This window comes from Phalaenopsis equestris, unplaced genomic scaffold (assembly GCF_001263595.1).
Source record: "Phalaenopsis equestris unplaced genomic scaffold, ASM126359v1 Scaffold000224, whole genome shotgun sequence".
Classification (NCBI taxonomy): Eukaryota; Viridiplantae; Streptophyta; class Magnoliopsida; order Asparagales; family Orchidaceae; genus Phalaenopsis; species Phalaenopsis equestris.
Window position 1 is genome coordinate 1,465,849 of NW_018164666.1, and position 22,894 is coordinate 1,488,742.

General features: G+C 35.4%; 2 protein-coding genes across 4 annotated transcripts in view; both read left to right on the plus strand.

Annotated features, from left to right (window-relative positions):
* Positions 1–5,834: 5,834 nt before the first annotated feature.
* On the plus strand, positions 5,835–10,754 carry LOC110023539 (ferredoxin--NADP reductase, embryo isozyme, chloroplastic). Its single transcript, XM_020723012.1, has 6 exons — positions 5,835–6,009; positions 6,122–6,178; positions 7,921–8,259; positions 9,598–9,817; positions 10,006–10,246; positions 10,326–10,754. The coding sequence occupies exons 1-6, from the start codon at positions 5,986–5,988 to the stop codon at positions 10,582–10,584; spliced, it is 1,140 nt and encodes a 379-aa protein (XP_020578671.1). The 5' UTR covers positions 5,835–5,985; the 3' UTR covers positions 10,585–10,754.
* Positions 10,755–15,864: 5,110 nt separating this feature from the next.
* Positions 15,865–22,894, plus strand: part of LOC110023410 (BEL1-like homeodomain protein 7) — a 24,766-nt gene continuing 17,736 nt past the window's right edge. For 2 of the 3 annotated variants that reach the window (XM_020722816.1, XM_020722819.1), the window contains exons 1-2: positions 15,865–16,016; positions 17,453–18,323. In XM_020722816.1, the coding sequence (XP_020578475.1) occupies positions 17,580–18,323 (744 nt within the window). In that variant the 5' untranslated portion in view covers positions 15,865–16,016; positions 17,453–17,579. Of the gene's footprint in view, positions 16,017–16,122; positions 16,180–16,263; positions 16,343–17,452; positions 18,324–22,894 lie in introns of those variants that run through there. The other variant, XM_020722818.1, reaches the window with a different exon arrangement.

Consider the following 22,894-nt stretch of genomic DNA (forward strand, 5'->3'; position numbering starts at 1 on the left):
TCGGCATTCTCGTGCTCTTTAACCTAAATCTCGCCGGCGAAAGCTCTCGTAGCGCAGAGAAGAACCCTTGCCTCCTCTCCATTTTCTCAAAAACCTCCTTACCGAGAAAAAGAACTTAAAACGAAGAATTTAGATGAAGACCCTCGGCATGGGTGCCAGCTGCAAATGTTTTTCTTGGGAAGGTTCGCAGCGTAAGTTTCACGAAGGTCGCAAGCAGAGCGATGGCCGATGAGAGCGGAATGTAATAAAAAATAGGCAAAGAAAGCCCTTGGGCGTGCCTAGCTTTGGTATTTTCCGTAAAAGGAGGGGGTTCAGCGGAAAAAGGTAGCAGGGGATCGCAGCAGGAAAAAGCGGTGGGTGAGTCGAGGTTAAAAGGACGCGCAGTAGCGTCACCTTCCAAGTAAGTTTACCTACCAGTGGCCGCATGGTAATTATTTTTTAAGAAATTAACATACAGAGTACGTAATTTTTATGGATTTATATGTAATATTTAAAACATTTATAATATTTTTGTTTTAAATTTTAGGTATGTAAATACATAGATTTGTTGTATTTATATAAATTTTTCATTTTATTTTAAAAAATTAAAAATAATAATAATTTTCTTATGTTATTTTGAATAATAAAAGTTTGGATGTTAGATGTATAAATACATAAAAAATGTGTGCTACGTATTTAATTGCAATAAGTTTATTTAAGTTGAATTTTTTATGCTGCTTGTTGAAAAATTTGAGATATTATGGTGATAGATCAAAAACAATTAACCTCAAAAATATGAAAAATAAAAATCAAATCACTAGATTTCGCCCAACATGAATGAGATAATATTTATGTATTTACACATCTGACATTTTAAACTTTAATTTTTTAGTGCGTCATTTTATATTAAGAAAAATGAGTTAAGCAACAAAATTCCTAAATATTAAATGGGTTTCATGGGCTTAATAGATCATCTACTACATCAGTTGTAAATTCAATAGTTTGCCACCAACTCAGCTTGATTTTAGTCGTTAGTCGTACTTTTTGGATGCGATAAACTGCAAAGCTTCTTTCCGCCTAGAAGGATTTTACGAATACTTTCAAACTATGTCAGCATTTTTACGAGTTCCTCAAAACTGATCTACCCAACCTCGATCTTTAAGCGAACTTTTCTAATCAAACTAACCTATATTGCGTGAGCTCCTAGTTCATATTTGTATTGGCTACACCAAACTTGCTGACAACTGCATGACTACACCAAACTCGTTGAAAACTACCTAGCTACACCACCGAACTCGACAATCAACTCTCTGAGGAAGAAAGGAAGAGAATACCCATATGTTAAAATACAAACCGTCATTTACTAACAACATGACAATCAACACCAACAACCATGTTGACTATGAGCCTGCTCAGACTTCGTCCTATATAGTTTATAATCTAGTTTTATGTTTATTTTCTAAACCCATGAACGCATACATAGGCTCTTGAATATATAAGTAAGAAGGAAAGGGGATGTGGATCCCCTCTCTCTCTCTCTCTCTCAATCCTACACTCTCCAAAAACTCTATAAAAATCCCACAGCTTCTTCTCACTCGTTCTTTTGATATCTCTCAGATTGTATGAGTTCACGAATCACACGAGATCTCACATTCCAAAAAGAGTCAATGTCCTAAAAGGTTTGGCGATGAGGAAACTCATTATCAAAATCTATCAAGGAGAACTTCTATATGAAGGAGAAACAAAGAAAAATGATGGATCGCGCTAGAGAAGTATTTACGTAGCAAATGGAGGAACTCGAAGAATAAATTAATAAGATGATGGAAGAAGTAAAGCAAGAGATGCTCATAAGCCGTTCAAAAAACCATTCGAGAAATTGTACATGATCGTGGGGTTCGGCGGCGTGAAGACAAAAACAATAGAGAGACCAACCACTCAGAGAAGAGTCGCCTCGAGTTAGGGAAAGGAGTGCCTTGGATCCAACATTGGAAGAGCTAGATGAAAATAGTGATAATGCGTTGTACATTCTTAGAGAAAAGACACTGGAGTCAATAGAAAACGACGAAAGAGGAAGGTGGGGAAGAATTAGAAGATTACTAGAGAATGCATTCTCTTAAACCACCAAGAGGTTCAAAATCCCATCAATAAATTCTTACGAAGGAAGAACTAATTCTATCAATCATGTAACTTCTTTCAAATTAGTAGTTTGTCTGCTGAGTAAATGAGACCCTTAAATGTCATTTATTCCTCACGACACTCAAGGAGTCAGTTCTGCACTGGTTCAACAACTTGCTAATAAGTGTTATTATTTTATTTTGAAATTTCAAGCACATATTCATAGCTCAATTCTTCAAAGCTCAAAAGCCAAAGAAAAGCTCTCAAGTTGTGTTAAGAATTTGGCAGGCTCCATTTGAATGTCTACCGAGCTTTATAACCATATTCCAGTATAATATGCTCGACATAAAAAATCTCGAGCCATCCGTCACTCATGCGACACACGTATAAGGTTTACGTGAGGGCTCATTTTGATATATGATTCGCTCGTAAAATCTAAAAACTTTACCTGAGCTCCTGAAATTAGACAATGATCACATCTCAACCAAATAAAGGCGCCTTCAAAGCTTGGTTGAAGAATTAATCCAAACATATATTCAAGCAAGAAAACCGACGAGATTTCTCCAATATATATCCTCAATTCCAACAACAACTGGAGCAGTTCAATCGAAGACTTATTGTAAAAAAGCAAAAAAGGAGATTAAAGGCGCCTTAATTCTCTACATTATAAATCACTCCTTTGAGAGTATCCATATCAAAATTGTAGAGGTCATTTAGAACAAAGAATTCTTTAATAGGCCTTCACCAATGAAGGATGAGAGCTTCCTACGAAATCCCAACAAGTATTGTGCATATCATCGTGACCATGGACATGATACGGAGGAATGTCGCCACCTTCAAAGCTTGGTTGAAGAATTAATCCGAGCAAGAGAGCCGAAAGAGTTTGTTGCACCAAAAGTTCATGTTTAGAGGCAAGGAAATGCAGTTGTCAAAACCGTTCCCGATGAACTAGTTCCCGCTAAAATCGTGCATATCGTTGGTGTCGTACCCGCCATCTTCAGGGCGAATGAGCCCGGGCAGTTTGAGGAACAATGACTTAAATGAGTCTCAGCTCAAGGAAGAGTTTTGAATTAGAGCATAAAATAGAAAGACAGAGATAAAATTAAAGGGAGAGTTTTTTTTATTCATCTTCTTGCTTGTTGCCAAAATTTTCTCCATTAATAAAATTGTGTGCTTGATTGGTTGCTTCTATTTTCACTTATATTTGTGTACTCTGTGTGTCCCTTCATGATGCACTAGCTCCAAAATCTTTCATTCAAGTACTCGAACAATCTCTTAATTCTTTTCCTAACCATATAATCTTCAAATATAATCATTTTCTTAATCTTCTTAATCTTTTTTTTTTTTTTAATTTTATCATTAGTACTATTTTTCTTTAATCAATCACAAACTTTGTCTTAGATTGAATGATTTAGGCCAATTTATGCGATTTATATGCTAAAATTATCCTCTCTTTTTCATTATATTGTGTTCACTCTCTTTATGCATTAAATTTCTAAAATTTCAAAAATAAGTATTATATACTTTTTGTTAACTATAAATGCACGGCATTTTGTTAATCTTTATTGTTCGATCTAGAATTATCCTGTGGTATATGCCCAAAGCATAGTAGGAAACCCTGAGAGAGAGAGAAAGCAAAAGAGTGAAGATGGAAGAGCGACGCAGCAATTGTATCTAGTGGGACAAAATGGGAGTGTTGCTCGGGCTCTTCGACCCATTTTATATATTAAAAATATATGTTACAAGAGAGGGGAGGGCCAAAATGGTCTGAATTATGCTTTTAAATAAAATGTATTCATATTTATAGATTATAGAAGGGCAAATGTATAAGTACAAGCTGCCCTTAGAAATTATTTTCGTTGCCACCTCTTCATGTCATGGGCACTCTTTTGTATAGGGGTGACACCTATTCGCATATCTGAGTCTGTCGAGCGAGGCGGTTGGCCGACGGATTGCAGTCCGCAGATGAACTGAGGTCGCCAAACAGATTGAAGGTTGTCAATCAGACTGCAGTCGACCGATGGACTGAAGGTCGGCTAACAGATTGAAGGTCGGTCGATGTATCGAGCACGGCAGACGGACTAAAGTCGATAGACGAACAATAGTGGCAAATGGACTAAGGTAGACAGACAAACCGTGGTAGTAGACGAACCGAGGTTAGCAAATTGACTTAATCTAGCCGACTGGCAGCGGTCAACATACGGACTGATGTGGGTTGACGAATTGATGGTTGGCTGATGAATCAGGAAATGAGGTGGTCGACTGATCTCAACTACAGTCAAATCCCATCTAGATCCGTGCGAACACTTTTCAGTCATACACTTCTAAATTCAAAAGATTCTTAAAACTTATTTTTTGATAAAATATTATACATAAAATATAAAAAAACCACGAAGAAAATACATTGGATGCATTTTACTTATCCTAATATCCTTTATACATATTTTTAATTCTTTTATTTTAACATTTGGAAAATATGAACTTTTAAAAAACTTTAGATAGAACAAACATACCATTAGGCTTAGCCCAATCAAGAAGTCCACTATATAATTGAAGTTATAAAGTTCATACACTATCTCTAATTGAATACAATAGCATTGCAATATTACGAATACTTACTTGTAATTGATAATAGTTAGGCAATAAAACTTAAAGATAGCAGTAATGTGAAACATCTTAGGGATAATAATGGTATGACAACAATTGGGCTATAAAAATCATGGTTGGATGGTGATCAGCGATGATTCAATTCAACTTACTTTGATTTCTCTAGTCGAAACACCCAATTATATTCTAAGCATGTCAAATTTAGAGTTCATTGTCCTTCAAATTAATAATTTGAAGCTTTCAATTATATTTAAAGTATTAGATTTGGGTTTATTTAAACTCTAATCAAACCACATTTGATGTCATTGTGTTCGTATTCGTTGAGATGTTCAAATTGATTATAAATTTTCTAAATTGATGATTGAATTATCTCGAATTTTACTCTATAAATTATCTTATTTAAAATAAATAAAGATTTGCGTCAAATCATGTGAATTTTTTTATGTAATTACTGTCGATTATTATAGCTCTTCAACCTTAACATTAACTGTAATAAATTGTAAATTGGTATTTTTTTTTTTTTTTTGATATGGCTGTGAATTTAGCTCGAAAATTATTGATCGCTCGAAAATCGATTCAAATTTTGGCTCGAATTGAGATTGGATCAAAATAAGCGAGCCGAAACTTTTTATTAAAATATTTTCAAGCCGATTTTCAGTTATACGTTGATGGTTCGAACTGACTCGAGATCGGATCATAGTTTTTTTTTTTTAATTTATAAAAATCATGTATATATATTGTTAAGTTAAACTGAATGAAAGGAGTCAAGAGCCCATTTCGAGCCAATTTTGAGCTAGAAAGAATCCAAACAACTCAATTTGAGCCAATTAGTTTCAATTTTGAGCCAGATCATGTTTATTCCGGGCTGAAATGATTTCTAAATAATTAAATTTGAGCCAACTCGTTTCAATTTTAAATCGAATCGAGCCCCATTCAATGTAAAGTCGACATGACTCAAAATCAAATATAATGAGCTAGGAGCCCATTTAGAGCCGCATTAAATATATTACTAGTTACATAAACATGATAAATTTTCATTTATAATTATAATTAAGCTTTAGTTCTCATGACAATAATAATAATAATAATAATAATAATTACAGCAATGAACAATCACACTCGTCTTTCTCTCCGTTACTGTATTTCTTAGGCCCTTCCGCCAAAGAAAGGATCTTGCCCCTTCTCATTAGTCCTCAGCCTAACTCCCAACCCTCGCGAGCTTTCGGTTCTCTCGCCCACCTTTAAAAGACTATCAAAGCTCAACCCTAAGCAGTCTCAGCGATCATGGCGTACTCTTCAGCAGTTCAGGTCTCTCCTGTACTTTATTTCCCTTTCTGTTTCGCGAGGATTTCTCACTCGATTGAATTCAAGGTTTACGGAATGTTTGTGATCGGAAAAGTCTCTTCTTTTTTCTTTACAGGCGTCTCTTTTGGTGCAGTCAGAAGCTGATGGATCGCTGCTGAGGTCGAGATTCAAGGTATTGATTTTCTTTTGATTTGAAATTTGCGGCGATCTTGATGTTCTGTTTGTGTTCATTATGATTGCTTAGACTTTCTTCTTCTTGTTCTTCTTATTTTTCTTTGAGCATATGGAACTGTTTGTTATTTATTTTTTGAGAGATTTTGTTGTCACAAGAGCAACCGAAGGTAACGTATGCAATTTAGAAGTTATCATTAGTTTTATGGCACACTGTTTGTAGTTAGGTTTATGAATTTCTTCTTCCCCGATCTTTTTTGTTAGCATTGTATGAGCATTAACTAGATTTTAAGCTGTTATTGGCTAACTTTAGATGTGGAAAATGCAATTCTTCCCATTATTGGAGCTCTTCTTCCCCATTCGTATCTGTTGAGCATTTCTTGTGGACATGTTGCGTTAACTATAATTTAAGCAGATCTGTGCTACTTCTACATCTGGAAACTGCAAATCGTCCCATCACGTTGAACTTTTTTATTGTTTGTTTTGAAAATTAGTGAAGAGAATACATGATTCGGTCGGTTTCAAAAATGCATTTCGGTGTTGGATTTTCAAATATCATTATTCTGTTTTCGGTTATTGGTTTGTTTTTAATCTTCAGTCAACTGAACAAGTTGAAAATTTGAAATTAAATGGAGGATTCATCTATTTAAATTGATATTATATATAGAAGATATGTAATTGTTGGTGTTTGTTCATAATCAAACTGCAAATCGTCCCATCACTTTGAACTTTTTTATTGTTTGTTTTGAAAATTTAGCAACTTTGGTCATTCATGAAGAGAATACATGATTCGGTCGGTTTCAAAAATGCATTTCGGTGTTGGATTTTCAAATATCATTATTCTGTTTTCGGTTATTGGTTTGTTTTTAATCTTCAGTTAACTGAACAAATTGAAATTTTGAAATTAAATGGAGGATTCATCTATTTAAATTGATATTATATATAGAAGATATGTAATTGTTGATGTTTGTTCATAATCAAACTCCAACTAACCACTAAATTTTAGTTTGCTCATAACTAAACCATTTGAACAGAATTAAATTTTAAATTTTCATTTGGTTAGCTGGTTTTATCAAAATTTTGATTGGTTTGATTTTTTAGATTTCGTATTTCAGTTGTAGCCAATTTGAAAACCGACTATCCAAACCAACCAAATGCTCACCCTTAATGGCAAGACACTCCAGGCACCTTGAGGGTGAGCATTTTGTATGTTTGGATGGACTAGTTTTCAAATTGTTCATGTTGTTTCTAACTGAAATCCAAAATCCAGAAAACCAAATCAATCATAATTTTGATAAAATTAAACCGATTGAACCAAAATTTAATTAAGTTTAAATGGCTCGCTTATGAATAAACTGAAATTTAATTTTTTATTATAAATTTTTTGTATACAAACATTACAGATTACATATCTTATTTATATAATATTGATTTAATTTCATGAATTTTGTATCTATTTCAATCAAATGTTGCATTTAATATAAATTTAGGTTTTTTCACTTGTTCGACTTGAAATTAAAATAGAATAAGAAGTTTTAATTAAATTTCAGTTTTTCAGTTTGTTTTGTTAAATAAAACTTAGAACCAAACTAGAAATTGAAATGCATTTTTGAAACCGAACTGAATCAACCAAACTTGTTTGGTTTGGTTTTTCAGTTTTTAACAAATAATGCACACCCCTTCCCACTCCTTTCTAAACTTTTCTGGTTATTTCTAACTTCATTATTGCGGATTTTTATGCAGTCCATAAATAAAATAGGTGACCATGATAAGCCATGGATTTCATTCACGCCCTTGGACCTTAAAAGCAGGATCGGCTATTCAAAATACCGATGCAATGTATTGTGCATGTCGGTGCAACAGGCCAACATAAGGAAAGTTGAAGTTAGGCCGCTCGAGCTGGACGATGCTAAGGAGCCGCCTCTCCATCTCTACAAGACCAAGGAGCCTTATACGGCAACGATTCGTTCAGTTGAGAGGATTGTTGGACCGAAAGCTCCCGGTGAGACGTGCCATATTGTGATTGATCATGGAGGTAATGTCCCATATTGGGAGGGACAAAGCTACGGTGTAATACCTCCTGTAAGTGCCTTTCAATTTCCAATTATTTGGATATAATAGTTTCTTTCATATAATAATAACTGAGAATAAGGAAAGGTGTTTTGTTGGAACACACTGAACTTTGGTTTGTTTAATGGGGCATTTACCTAAATACCACCCCATTCATATGTATTAGCATATCTAACACTTGAACTCTGCCTTTTACGTTTATAATTCCAAAACCTTTCATATCACTTAATATTAACGTTATTTTGACTTTTAAAAAGTGAAGTACACCTTTTCATGCATGGGTAAGATAACATATATGTAAAAATTGAAGCTTTAGTGTTGGATATGTAAATACATAAGAATTGAGTGGTAGGTTTGTGAATCCTCCCTGTTTAATTTTTTTTTTCTCGGTATCATAGAACATATATAACTTTATTTTTTTTCCTTTCAAACCTCGCGAACAAGAATTCGTGCCGCCTTCTCTCATCCTTATTTTGCTCAGATAGTGTAGAGAGGAGAAGGACGAGATATGATGAGCTTTAAAAAGCTTACCTCAGGTGGTTCCCAAAAGAACAACATAACTTTGTGGCAAAGCAAGTAGTTTCTTTTTCATTCCATTCACAATTTATAATGCAAGCCATCAAGTTTGAAATTGAAAATTCAAGAATGAAACTGAAATTTCATTAATTTTCATCATGGATATTGCTTGTGTCATCATTACATTTGAATATGCATTTTATAACAGCCGACCACATAAATAAAAGGGAAGGATCATAAATAACTTCAATCATAATGCAAGTATCTTCTTTTAATTGAATTACTTTTCAAACTTCTTACCAACACTTTCAACTAACTTAACTCTTGCAAGAAGTGCAATAATAATTCAAAATAAAATTAGATTAAGATGGGAATGAAGTAATCTTCATTTTTATGTGCATGCCCAACATCATCCATTGTGTTGTCCTTGTGTGTTATTTTTATTTTGAAAGTTAACTTCTTTACCATATTTGCAATTCAACTATGTTTGCCTTTTAGAATTCTAACTTTTATCATTATCTTCTGCCTAAGCTCGAACTTCTATGGTTGGCTTTATGAATCCCGTTCCATTCATTCTCATTGAGTTCTGGATGAGTTAAATTTATTGGCTAGAAATTATGTTCTTATTAACACCACCACTCTTTTCTAAAACAAGTAGTTTGACCTGTCATGACTGATTTCCATTAGTTTTCAAGATATTTCAATATTGTTGTTCTCTTTTCAGCTCAAGATGAAAATTACAACTTGATGAACAAACTAACATTGTTTAACACTCAAAAACATTATCAATCAGTCATCTTAATTATGTTTTATGCATTGTTTTACATTTTGCAGGGTGAGAACCCAAAAAAGCCTGGATCTCCTCACAACGTGCGGTTGTACTCAATTGCATCGACCAGGTATGGGGACTCATTTGACGGCAAGACAGCCAGTTTATGTGTTCGCCGTGCAGTTTACTATGATCCCGAAACCGGAAACGAAGACCCTTCGAAGAAGGGTGTTTGCAGTAATTTTCTTTGTGATGCGAAACCGGGCGACAAGGTTCAGCTCACAGGTATAAATTAATCCCAGAAACAGGTTCTGAAAACTTTTAAATTATAAGCATATTGTTCATTCATGGCTCGAAATTCTTATAAGCATATTGTTTATTTATGGCTCAATAATTTTAGTTGTGAAATATGTAAATACATAAGAATTTTGTGCAAGGTATGTACTTATTTCAATGAATTAATGATACTGCAGGTCCCTCTGGCAAAGTAATGCTATTACCTGAAGATGACCCAACTGCTGCTCATATCATGATAGCTACTGGAACTGGAGTCGCTCCTTACCGCGGCTACCTTCGGCGAATGTTTATGGAATCGGTGCCCAGCTTTCAATTCCGTGGCCTTGCCTGGCTCTTTCTCGGCGTCGCAAATTCCGACAGCCTTCTTTATGATGAGGAATTCGGCAACTACCTTCGGGATTACCCCAACAACTTCAGGTGCTCATTTGTCACTCTTTCTGCATTGTTTGGCCAATTTTCCTCCATGTTTCAGGATCTTTGGTGGGAAAATTTTCAGGTATGTTAGAGCTCTGAGCAGGGAGCAGAAGAACAGGAATGGAGGGAAGATGTATGTGCAGGATAGGATTGAGGAGTACAGCGATGAAGTGTTCAGGCTTTTAGATGGAGGCGCTCACATATACTTCTGTGGGTTGAAGGGCATGATGCCTGGCATACAGGAGACATTGAGGAGAGTTGCAGAGCAGAGGGGAGAGAGTTGGGAAGAAAAGCTTGGTGTTCTGAAGAAGAAGAAGCAATGGCATGTTGAGGTTTATTGAGATAATATGATTACATTCTTGTTTCTGTCAGGAATGGGGTCTCAGCTGATATGATTATATGGCTGTGGCAGAGTTAGGCTTAGTTCAATCTGGCTCAACTTTGATTCACTTTTATAAATTGGTTTAGCTTCATGTGAAGATTTAATCAATTTGACTGGGATGAAAATGTGTTTATAGATTTTTATTTTTTTGTTTTATTTAAATTTAAAATTAAAGTAATTATTAAATCTTAACATTTGTCATCTGGTTGTAGAAAGGCTGGATATCTTGGTCTGGGTTTAGAGATATAAATGCGTTCAGTTGAGCTCGAGTAAGGGTGTAAACGAGCCGAGTTGAGTTTGAGCTTGATTACTTAAGCTCAAGTTCGAGCTTAATTTTACGAGTTCAAGCTCACAGAAATGTTTAGCATGAAAAAGTTAATTTAAGTTAATGTAATAATTAAATGATAAATAGAATGAGCATTTAGAAGATAACTAATGAATCATTTGACATAAAATGTAAAATATTAATTTATATATTTTTTAATAATTATTTTCTTAATTTTACTATTTTTTAAGTATATATTTTTTATTAATTATTTTTAAAACAGCTGTCTCACAAGTCAGAGAGTCGGGTCAGGGCTGACTTGGGCTTGGCTTGCAAGCTCATTTAGCTTAGTTCACGAGCCAACTATTGAGTTGAGCCCGTGCAGACTCACGAGTCTGTTTGACTAACTTACACCCCCTAAGCTTGAGGCCGAGTTTAATTAATTAATTGAATTTGAGCTTAAACTCGAGCTTCTTTTAAGAGTTCTAACTGATTTGTTTATTTAGACTTTTCTAACTAGAAAATCACACCTACTGGTCAACCCAAGGGTCCCTCTTGGGTCATCGTAGATGACTTGGTGCTGGAGGGGAGTGGACATTTGAGTTATTTTCACTGATTTAAGTTGAATTTGGGTGATTCGAGGCTTTATCAATGGTGGGTACAAATTCAAATTCATGCAACCAGCAAGGTAATCTAAGAGTTGGGCAGCTTAAATATATTCCACATTCAACTTGTGCATCAACATTTATTTTTTTGACTGAATATGAATGTGTGTACAGATTGAATTTTTTTAAAATTTTATTTTTGTTGCATTTACATATATACCACCCATTTCCTATGTGTTTACATATCTAGCACCTAAATTTTAGTTTTTACATTTATACTAATATCTTTCATATCATATCAAAAATATTACTTTTTTAACTTTTAAAAGTGAAGTGCGCCATTTTCATACATGGTAAGTCGGCATTTGTAAAAATTAAAGTTTAGGTGTTAAATATAGAAATACATAATAATTGAGGGTATGTTAAGTAAGTTTTATTTATGGCCTTTATTGCAATTCGGGGTAATTTGGTCTTTTATTTTATTTTCTTGTATGTCATTATTCTTCTATAAAAATGAATCTAGGACTTATGAGAAATTCATGGGTGAATGGTGAGAAGCGTGAGTTGTAACCCATAGCCTTTTTCTATGTCCCATTTGGTGCCCGTAAAATCTCACTCTCGTGGACTTAGTGCAAAATTAATGCTGAAATGATGAAATTCAAACAACAACAATCAAACACGAAAGATTTACGTGGTTCAACATTAAGTTGATCAGCCTGCGTTCACGAGATGAGAGATTTCACTAGCACCATATGAGAGAAAGAAGAAATGCTAGATGTTACAACTCACACTTCTCACCGCAATTCTCTCATAAGTCGTAAGTCCCTTTTATAGAAAAGGAACGTAACATACAAGTACATAAAGCCAAAAAGCAAAATTGCCCCTATTTAAAAAAAAAATCATAAAATACAACAATCTCCACCTTATCTCTTACTTCAAGATAAGAGAGATATGACCAAACGAGATCTAAATTTCATATTAGCAGTACCAAGAAGGTTACCTACGTAGCTCTTCCCTTCCAAAGAGAACAAGTCTCGCGTAGTTTTTCAAAATTTTCAACTAGACAATCAGTCCTAAGTTCGGATATTCACAAAAAAAATGAGCTTTGGATAACATTTCATGGAAGGAAAGCTTAAGAAAAATTTAGGAAGGAAAAGATTTCAAAACAATAAAAGGAAAACTACGGCAAATTACTACAAAGTTCAGGAAAAGGAGATTTCCAAATTGTTATGGGAAAGTTGAGTTTTCGAAAAAAGAAAGAAAAGAAAAGCTTCTATAACATGAAAAAAAATAGAAGTTTCTAAAAAAGGAATAATATTCTTTGGAATTGGCATGCTGCTTAGGGCCTGAGATTCTCTAGGTAACCAGAAGAAAATGGAGCAAATAAAATAGAACAGGCGGTCAGACTGTGGATGCACGGGGCCCTCCAAGCACACTAGTGGGGCGCTTCCACATACGTAATACAAGCGGAAGCATGTAAGATTTCATTTATTTTATAAAGTTTTATGTAGTTCGAACATGTATTCTAACAATTTTGTTTTATGGCCTCTATGAGGACGGTTGAGGGCCCTCCACCGACGTACATGGTCACACCCGTAAGTCACGGTTTGACCAGTCCTGGAATGATGACAGATCCCAGAAAATTGATGAGTTGAACTAATTTGATATTAATACATGTTAGCTCTAATTGAATGTAACTTTCTTTGTTTGTAGGAGAGATTGCATCAGCTAAAGTAAAGCAAATCGCAGACGTCAGGAGGTATTACAATCCACGAGCATGATCCGTCCGATTACGAACTATGGAGGGAGGTTGGTGGAGGAAGAAGAATGGTCGAGTTTACGAGCTCGAGTCGCAGAGGGTTGCCCACAACGCTCACCCCTCCACCAGTGCATCTGCAACTTCTACCTCTACCGCAAAAGATGAGGAGTTCTCCAGACTTGTTGCGGCATTCTCTGCCGAGATGGAGGCCAGCTTCTCGTAGATGAGGTCGTAGATGGAGGCTAATATGGAGGCCAAGCTGAAAGCTGGGTTGGATTTCTTCCAGCGGCAAATGAGGGAGCGTGACGAGACAATGACAACATTGGAAGAGGAGGAAGCGGCAGACGATGATAAGGATGACGTTAACGAGATAGAGGAGGATGATTATGAGGGGTTTTTTCTTTTTTTATGTTTGTACATTTGGACATATATTTTTTTCTGTGAACAGTAATGTACATATTTTAGAATAAATGCATTTTATTTATTTCATTATTTGATTGAATAAATTACTGTTTGATAGCTATATTATTTCGATAAATGCTTGTAATTTTGCATTCAATATTGTGATAGTCGGTGTGTTAATGAAAATATGAAAGTAATAATTTATTTATTTATTTTCCTTTCTGCTACTGGTTTCCCACAGCTTACCTTCGGTTTTGCGACGGTTTCAAACTTATTCGCAGGCAATACTTACGACTAGCCGACAGACATTGTTATCGACGCCTAACCACCTAATCAACGGCTTAATGTGCGTCACACAAAAACGACAGAAGCGACGTTTTTCCGACAATTAACCCGTCAGTTATAAAAGAACAACACTTAAATGATGCTAAATCAATAGTTTTAACTTGTGTCAAAAAACTAACTAGTGCGACACTTTTTTAACAGTTGATCCGTTGGTTATAAAAAATGACGTTTAACCGACAGCTTTTCCCGTTTTAAAAAAACTACGAATGTGACATTTTTCTGACGTGTATGTCACTGTTCTTATTAACGGAAGAACGATCAGTTATATGAACCGACGATTACCGACGACTCTATTTTTCTCCAGAAAAGTTACGACATTAAATTGTCGAATAATCTTCTGTAAATTTACATCTTCAGAATATCAGTTGGTTTTGAAATTATCGACAAGCGTTTTAACTACGAACTTAAATCCATCGAAAATATTAGAAACGACATTTTTTCTTATCATAACTAACGCATTGTAGCAGTTGGAAAAAACCAAAATTCCTATAGTGGATTCTTTTACACAAACAAGCCCCATGTAAACCCCATAGATTATAGACAAAGTACCAGAGCTCTCCAATATTTGACAATAGCTAAACCAGACATTACCCTTGCTGTGAATCAACTTTGTCAACATATACATAACTCTTTGGCGTATCACAACCAACTTCTCAAATGGTTGCTACGATATCTAAGAGGCATGTTCGAATTTGGCCTTCACATATCCCATGCTCCTCTCAATCTCCAAACCTACTTCGATGCCGACTGAGCTGGAAACTCAACCGATCGAAAATCTATCATCGGCTTCTGCACATTCATGTGCGACACACCCATCTCATGGAAAATGAAGAATCAAACTACAATGACGTGCTCATCTTTCGAAACAGAATATAGGGCTCTACCGCTTGCTGAATTGGGTGTCAAAAAACTACATCCCACCACCTTATTTTGTGACAACATCTCCGAGATGGCTATCATACCAATAATCCGGTCTTCCGCCCATGAACAAAACTCATTAAACTTGACTACCACATTTCTTTGTGAACACATCTATGCTGGTCATCTCCAATTACAGTACATTCACACCCATGATCAACACGGATATCTTCACAAAGTCTTTGCCTAAACAGCGATTCAATCTATTCAAATCCAGGCTTCAAGTCTTTGGGCTTGCAAGAGGGTAATATTCAGAACCTATTTTCTGCCACTTTTTTTAGGCAAACCTTGTGCAACAGCAACAAGACCACCAATGTATCCAGCCACTCCTAGCGTACAATAATATTGATTTGGTAACTAACACCTGCGTATGAAAACCAGGTAATGATGTATATGCAGAACTATCTCTACTTCAATACATATAAAACCTGTATTAGTGTATTTCGATAAGCTCCATAATTGAGAAATGAATGAAAAACAGTAGCAAACTCTTCCCGATTCTCTATTCTTCTTTTCCTGTTTCATTTCTCATTTCCTCACTAAATACATAGGAATTTTGTGGTGTTTATGTAAATCATGCCTCCATGGTTGATATTAGAAGATATCAGACAAAATGAACTAGAAGAAAGAGAGGTTTCAGACAAGTTTTAGGTCTACCAACCGGTTGTTGACAGATAGGCCATCTTAACTGCACCCGCACCAACCTCTTTTTCAGAAGCAACTCAGGCTTGAATTAAAATAAAGCTGCTTAATATCAAAAGCTCCACCACTTTATTCTGTAGCCGAGAAGATTTCTCACGTGCAGAATATATTGTTGTTTTGGTCACGACCGTTGGATGAGAGAGAGAGAGAGAGAGAGAGAGAGAGAGAGAGATTATTTCATAAAGAAAGAGAAGGTGGTAATTGAATAAAGCTGAAAAGTCTCTCATAAGAATATAAAAAAAAGAGGATTTTGGGTTGTTAATAAAATTGATTGTTTTGGCCTTTTGAAATACCAATGGAAAGGTCCCGTTTTGTTTATTGAATCTAGAACATGAAGCCATGGAGGTTCCCTGTGAGCAGATAAGCAGGGTTCCTGCTTTCCTGCTCCCCACAAGGTGCACATCGTCCCCTTCACGTCTCACTCTCTCTCTCTCTCTCTCTAGCTCTCTGAATAGGGACATAAAAATGGTTTTCTTCCACTCTTGTTTATTTTTGTTATATCTCTTCTGGTTGTTTTGGTTTCTTTGTGTATTTTGGCTCTATACAGTGATCTGGAAGGTAAAATTTTAGATGTTATTTCAGGCTCTTTGATTGCAGCAATATCCCTTTTTGTGGCTTTTGATAATTTGTTCCAAAATTTAGGTATTTTGCTAAGCTCATCATCATTCTTGGCAGCTCGATCCTGAACTTCGCAAAATCAGGGGTTTTTCTCTGCTGAATTGTTAGTTTTCTGGTTAATTTCATTGCCTGTTAGAGCTTGCTTCGCACATCCATGGTGTTGTTTTAAGCTGCTTCTTTCTTACTAAAATTATATTTGGCGATGCTTGAAGGCATAGTTTAGAAAAATCTGTTAAAAATGAATAGTAAAACTGTTCTTGGAAAACTTATGATAACATTCTGGCTATGTGTATGATGATTGAAATTCTGTACCCTTCTTCATTGCCTTCTTCATTGCAATGAGATTGTAACTTCTTCTGCATTTTTGCTGTTCATTTTATTGGTCTTTTACATACTTACCACATAATTTTTTTATATTTATACATCTAACACCCAAACTTTCATAACACTCAAATCTTTAACATCACATCAAAAATATCACTATTGTTTGTTGGCTTTCTAATGGTAAAAATACTAGTTCATGCATACTTTTATAACACTAAGTTTTTATGAATGTAAATATCAAACATTCGATGGGGTTTCATACTTACACATGTAAATACTTAAAACTTGTGTGGCATGCTAAAAAAGAATAACCTTTGGTTGAAATGAAGGCTTAAATTTTGAAAATTGTTTGGCTTGATAGATATTAAATTTGACTCGAGCATATTAATTATTTAATAGATATTTTCAATATTTATAATTTAAATGATGAAGGAGAAGAGGCACAATGACAAGAAGTGGTATAAATCTTATAAATCCTTCTTAATTAGTTTTTGCAACCAAGCAACTCCTAAAGGCTAAGCTTATTCTTTGTAAAATCACAAATAGTATCATTTTATTTTCTTAACAAAAATGACAACTTTCACTGAATTTTATCTTTGGGCATTTACATACATTCCATACAATTCTTATGTATTTACATATCTAACCGCTAAACTTTGCTTTTTAGATTTATACCGCTCAAATTTTTAACACCGCATAAAGAATACCGCCATTTTAACTTTTAGAAGGTGAAATACATATTTTCATATATAGCCAAGGCGGTATGTTTCTAAGAATTGAAGTTTAGGTGTTAGATACACAAGTACATAGGAATTGAGTGGTATGTAGGCAATTCCTCCTTTTTTCTATTGCCAGCACTGAATTCTTTTCTTTGTCCTACTTGTTGCAGCACTTACTTTCTGAATCAAGTTCCTCATTAAACCATCCAAACTGGTTAATCCATATAACTGCTCATGCTGATTATTGCCACAACATCCAATCTTTTCTGTCCCTGAATCCACTCATTAAGGAAGAAGATGTCTACTTATCCAGCAGAAAAGTCTGAACCAGCAGTTTCTGGCAACATGGTCTATCTTAACTCCTCCTTGCTCAGCTCATATTCCAAACCATTTACTGGGAACAGAGATCCACAACCAAACTGCATCACTGTTTATGATTCAGCTTCTTCTCAACTTGGTGAAAATTCTTGCAGTTCTTGGAGGGATGGGAGGCCATTCATGCAAGTTCATGGCGGCGATGAACTTGTTCGTGATTCGGATGATCCCCAGATTGATCTTCAAGCACAATTGTGCGTTTTGAATGAACAAAATTTCTCTTTTCAGCAGTCTCTGTCGAGTGGGCAGGTTCAAGGATTGTCTCTTAGTTTAGGCGTGCAGATTCCAGCTCCTTTTAAGTATCAGCGTGCAGTTTCAGCTGTCTCTGTGTTGAACTCGGATCTGTCAGATCCAAGAGACGTTGAAATTTATGGAAATGAGAACTTCAGAAGCACAATTCTTAACTCGAAGTACATTAAAGCTGCGCAGCAGTTACTGGATGAAATTGTTAGTCTTCAGAAGGCCTTAAAGCAGAAAGCTGACAGTACAAAGACTGTTAACAGTTCAGTTATGGTTGTTTGCAAGGACAACAATGGAGCTTCAGGGATTGATGGGAATGCTTCTGAGCATCAAGAACATGGTGCTAATTCTCTCAGTGAGTTATTGCCTTCAGAGAAGCAGGAGATTCAGAACAAAATGACAAAACTCTTGGCTATGTTGGATGAGGTGAGTATTCTATGCCTTGTTTAATGGCGTTTAGTTCTTCTTATCTGCGATCAAAAGTTATATTTTGGTGGAAGAGTTTTGAACTTTGGAATTATCTAAATAAATAATTGAAATATATATTCCTTTTGAATGAAATTTACTTCTATTATGTGCTTATGTTGTGATAAGTAAAGTTTATAATGATAGTTTCCAACTGTTTTGCTCAGCCTTCTGTCCATTACACTCTTTTTTAGTCATTTTAAATCTGAAAGAAAGCTTGAGCTTCTGCGATATTGTTCTTTGAGTTTGTTTTTATTTTGTGTTTTTTTGGGTGCATCATTTAATAGCACCAAATATGAGAATAATTCTGTTTTATGTTAGAGGTGAAATTCAGCATAAATGCGGTTATCATTGCTCTCTCAATAATACTTTCATGTATCCATGCATTTAAGGTAAAATGCCTATAAGTTAATTTATATGTGGAATCTCTTTTGCGGGAGAATTTCAAGTATCAGACACTTATTTGGAACTCTAATCACTTGATAAATCCCAATCAGAGTAGCTGATTTTTTTTAAACATTGTCGTGTTAAAAGTTCATGGTGGAAAAATGAGCATTTTTTGTCTTAATTTTGCTTGAGCATATGTCAGCAAAGTTTTTATATGAAAAAACTAGGGAGTTAAGAAATCCCAAATACTGCTCTTATTTTCATTTTATTGAAAGTAACATCCCGGTTCCTAATGAAGTTTTTATTTTGATAATTACATAATTTATACCTAAATTCATCTGAGTCATACCCAATTAAAGTGCACTTGACTAATTTGTTTCGTTATTTTTTCTCTTTTATTTTTTAAGGAGTTACAATTTGTATATCGTCGTATAGTTTTCTTTTTGAGTAAATCTCTCTTCCGGATCATATGAATGATCTAGAGAAGAGATGAATAGGAAAAGACGGGATATACAACAATGAAAACAAACGAGAAAAAAACACGTAGAGAACTTTCGTAAATAAAACTTTGCATGATAGCCCAAGAGCGTATGCTCAAAACGAGATCTGATTAAAAATGCATTAGAACATATCCACGAAGAAGACCTGCGAAAGAATCCCACAACTAGATATTCAAGTTTGTTTGCTTGTTCTGGGGTCAAAATTAACTTCCAAAGAGACGTATCCCTTTGGTTAATTACATCTTGGTGGGTGACCATGAAAACTCTCGATTAAATGAATCTGCTTACACTTGTATAACGAATTGTAAAGGGGAACAAATAACAGTTATCTTACAGGAACATCCCAATGTCATCAAAGCTCACGTTGATCCGTATAAACAGAGAGTGAGTCTCTCACGATCCCATACAAATGGCGACTTATCGGTTGATCGGGGCCTATGAAATAACTTAGTCATTGCATAGGGTCCACACTATGCTTCTAAGGCCAAACCAAGCCATAAGGGCAGAGGGCGGATCACAATATCCCAAATGGGCGGTGGCCTATTCACAATTAGGGCCAACGCCATGACATCAATGAAGCGTCAAAATGGGGCAACAGGGCTCAAAGAGAGTAGTCAAAGAAAGAGAGGAGTAATCCCTAACAGGTAGAGGTAGCCAAATTGCGGCATCACAGATCCGTCATCCCAAGCCACTAGGACGTTAAGTTTATCTGGTCACGAAGGTAGTCGACCCAACACGCTCAGAGATCCTCGGTCAACAATCCGTGAATTGTGTCGTCCACAGTGACCTCAGTAGCCTTAAGTTCAAAGAAACAAAATTATCCTATGACTTTTAGGTGGAGCTCCGAGTGGTGAGACTTATACCCACCGAAAAGAAAGATGTCGCTGGAAATGAAGAGAAGGGGAGGTTTAGCTACAAAGCTGGAAACACTCCTAACAGTAGGACTTATTCTCCATCTGGGTTGGAGAAGCCACTGACACCCTGAGCGCACTAGACAACCACCTAAGTAGAAATCTATGCTGAGCCAGTCAGATTGGAGAAACACAGGGATTTCTCCTTGGGACATGCAAAAGGATGTAGTTATCTATTCAAGTCTTAAGATATAGGCTCTATTAATATGACCTGGGATATGATCATACATGTAACATATTTTAAAACAGGCTCGAAGACCTTACAGGAAAATAAAAACAGGTTTTAAAAGTTCTGAATCTTTTAATCTTAAATTTCAATTAACATTGAAATTTTATTAGGATTTTGTAGAAAATTTTTATAATTTAGGTCTTAGAGAGCCTAAGTGATCCATTGGATTCTTAGACAAAAACACATTCCAAGAAAATACAAAGCTAATTCAAGAATACAAACAAGCAAAGAAGATCGTAAAACTGTTAGATATGACTCATATACCATAAAGGGACAAATGTTGGAGCGGAGCAGAGCGGAAGATTCTGTCCAAATCAGGGGAGTTTCCTTATGTGGGTTGAGGGTGCGGTACATGAGTAATTTGGTAATACATATTGTACCCAAGGTTTCCTTTACTGTTATATCTAGGGTTATAAATAGACTTATATGTAAGTAACCCTAGGTGTTATCTCATGTTCTGTATTCTGTACTCTTTTCTGAATATAGAAAGGAAGCCGTCACTCTGCTCCCGATGACGTAGGCATCTTTGCCGAACCTAGTTAAATATATTTGTGTTCTTCTGGATTTGTGTCGATTTCTATTTTTTTTTGCCCTAATTTCTCAATAAGTGGTATTAGAGAGAGGTTCTAGGGCAAGTAAGAAAAATTTTTACGGCCCAGAAACAAAGAAGATTTTGGAAGGAGGAGACAGTTTGTTGTTTGCGGCAGTTTGTAGCGACTCGGTACTTTGCAGTGGAACAGGCGAATCGCAACATGCTGTAAAGGAGCTGTGGGGTTTCTCGGGTGCCACCATCTGCTCGACGGTTAGGAGTGCAAGGCGTTCAGACTAGACTACTCTCGGAATCACAGAAGGCGAGAGACGGAATCGCGAAGCTGTTCGCGGGAGCTGCAGGGATACGGGAATTTTCTTTTACCGCAGAAGGGATCGCGATCTGATTTCTCGACTTGTCCGGAAGGAACTTTTGAATTTCAATTAATTAAAGGAAATTTTTGAAATTTAATTAATTAAATGAAATGTTTAATTAAAGGAAATTTAATTAAATATTTCAATTCTTAAAAAAAAATCTATTGTTTTTCTAGAAAATTAAGATAACTTAATTAAGGAAATTTTTCCATCATTCCTTTTATTTTTTGAAAAGATTCTGAGCAAGGATTTGCAAAGGAATTTGCAGAAGTTTTTATTGTAGGATCAATTTCAAATGACAATTTCTGGTGCAAAATTCGAGGTGATGAAGTTCGATGGAACTGGTAATTTCAGATTGTGACAAACAAGAGTAAAAGATCTGTTGGCTCAGGAAAGAATCTTGAAAGCTTTGCGAGCAGCAAAACCAGATGTCATGGAGGATGAAGATTGAGAAAAATTGCAACAACGAGCTACAGCTACTATACGCCTATGTCTGACAGATAAAGTTATGTATCACGTAATGAATCTAAAATCTTCAGGGGAGGTATGAAAAAAATTGGAAACTCAGTTTATGGCTAAATCTCTGATGATTAAATTATATCTGAAGCAAAAGCTGTATGGATTGAAGATGCAAGAAGGTTTTGATCTAGCACAGCATGTTAATTGTTTAATGACTTCAATCAAATAATCACATATTTGTTACGACTTGATGTGAGTATTGAGGATGAAGACAGAGCAATGATTTTGTTGTATTCACTGCCTTCTTCCTATGAACACCTGGTGATTACTCTTACATATGGGGAAAAAATTATCAAAGTTGATGAGATTACTGCAGCATCGTTGGCTCACAACCAACGGAAGCAGAATGCAAGAGAAAACTCTCATGACGACAATTTATATGTTAAGGGTAAGTAGGATCGTGGAAGAAAGTAAGAGAATGAGGGTTCTAGAAGACGAAATTCTAGATCTAAGTCCAAATGCAAAAAGACAATTCATTGTTACAAATGCAAGGGGCCAGATCATATGAAAAGAGATTGTCCAAAGCTCAAGAAGCAAACTGGGGAGAAATGTGATGGATCATCGAAGTCTGTAAATGTGGTGCAGAGTGACAATTTAGATTGCAGTGATGAAGATATGCTCTCAGTTTCATCAACTCAGTTCACGGATGCATGGATTCTTGATTCAGGATGCTCTTATCACATAACACCTAACAGAGAGTTGTTTACTTCATACATATCAACTAATTCTGACTCGGTTTATTTAGGTGATGATATATGCTATAATATTATTGGTATTGGAGAAGTCAGAATTAAAATATTTGATGACACAGTTACAACGTTATGTGATGTTAGAGATATTCCAGATCTGAAGAAGAATTTGATTTCTTTGGGCACTCTACACATAAATGGTTATATTCCTAAGGTAGATGATGATAGGGAAATCATCAGAATTTTTACGGGTTTGCTTCAATTTAGGAGAAATCATTTACATGTTTCATCCTGCAATTTTTTTTTATTTATTAGGATTTACATTTGTGTGAAGCAATCAACACAAATAACTTTGAAGATGTGAGGATTTAGGTCGTAACAAACGACTACCCCG

Coding starts and splice junctions, on each gene's coding strand:
- LOC110023539 (XM_020723012.1), top strand. CDS start 5,986: ATGGCGTACTCTTCAGCAGTTCAG. Junction 6,010..6,121: donor CGTACTCTTCAGCAGTTCAG/GTCTCTCCTGTA, acceptor TTTTCTTTACAG/GCGTCTCTTTTGGTGCAGTC. Junction 9,818..10,005: donor CGACAAGGTTCAGCTCACAG/GTATAAATTAAT, acceptor ATGATACTGCAG/GTCCCTCTGGCAAAGTAATG.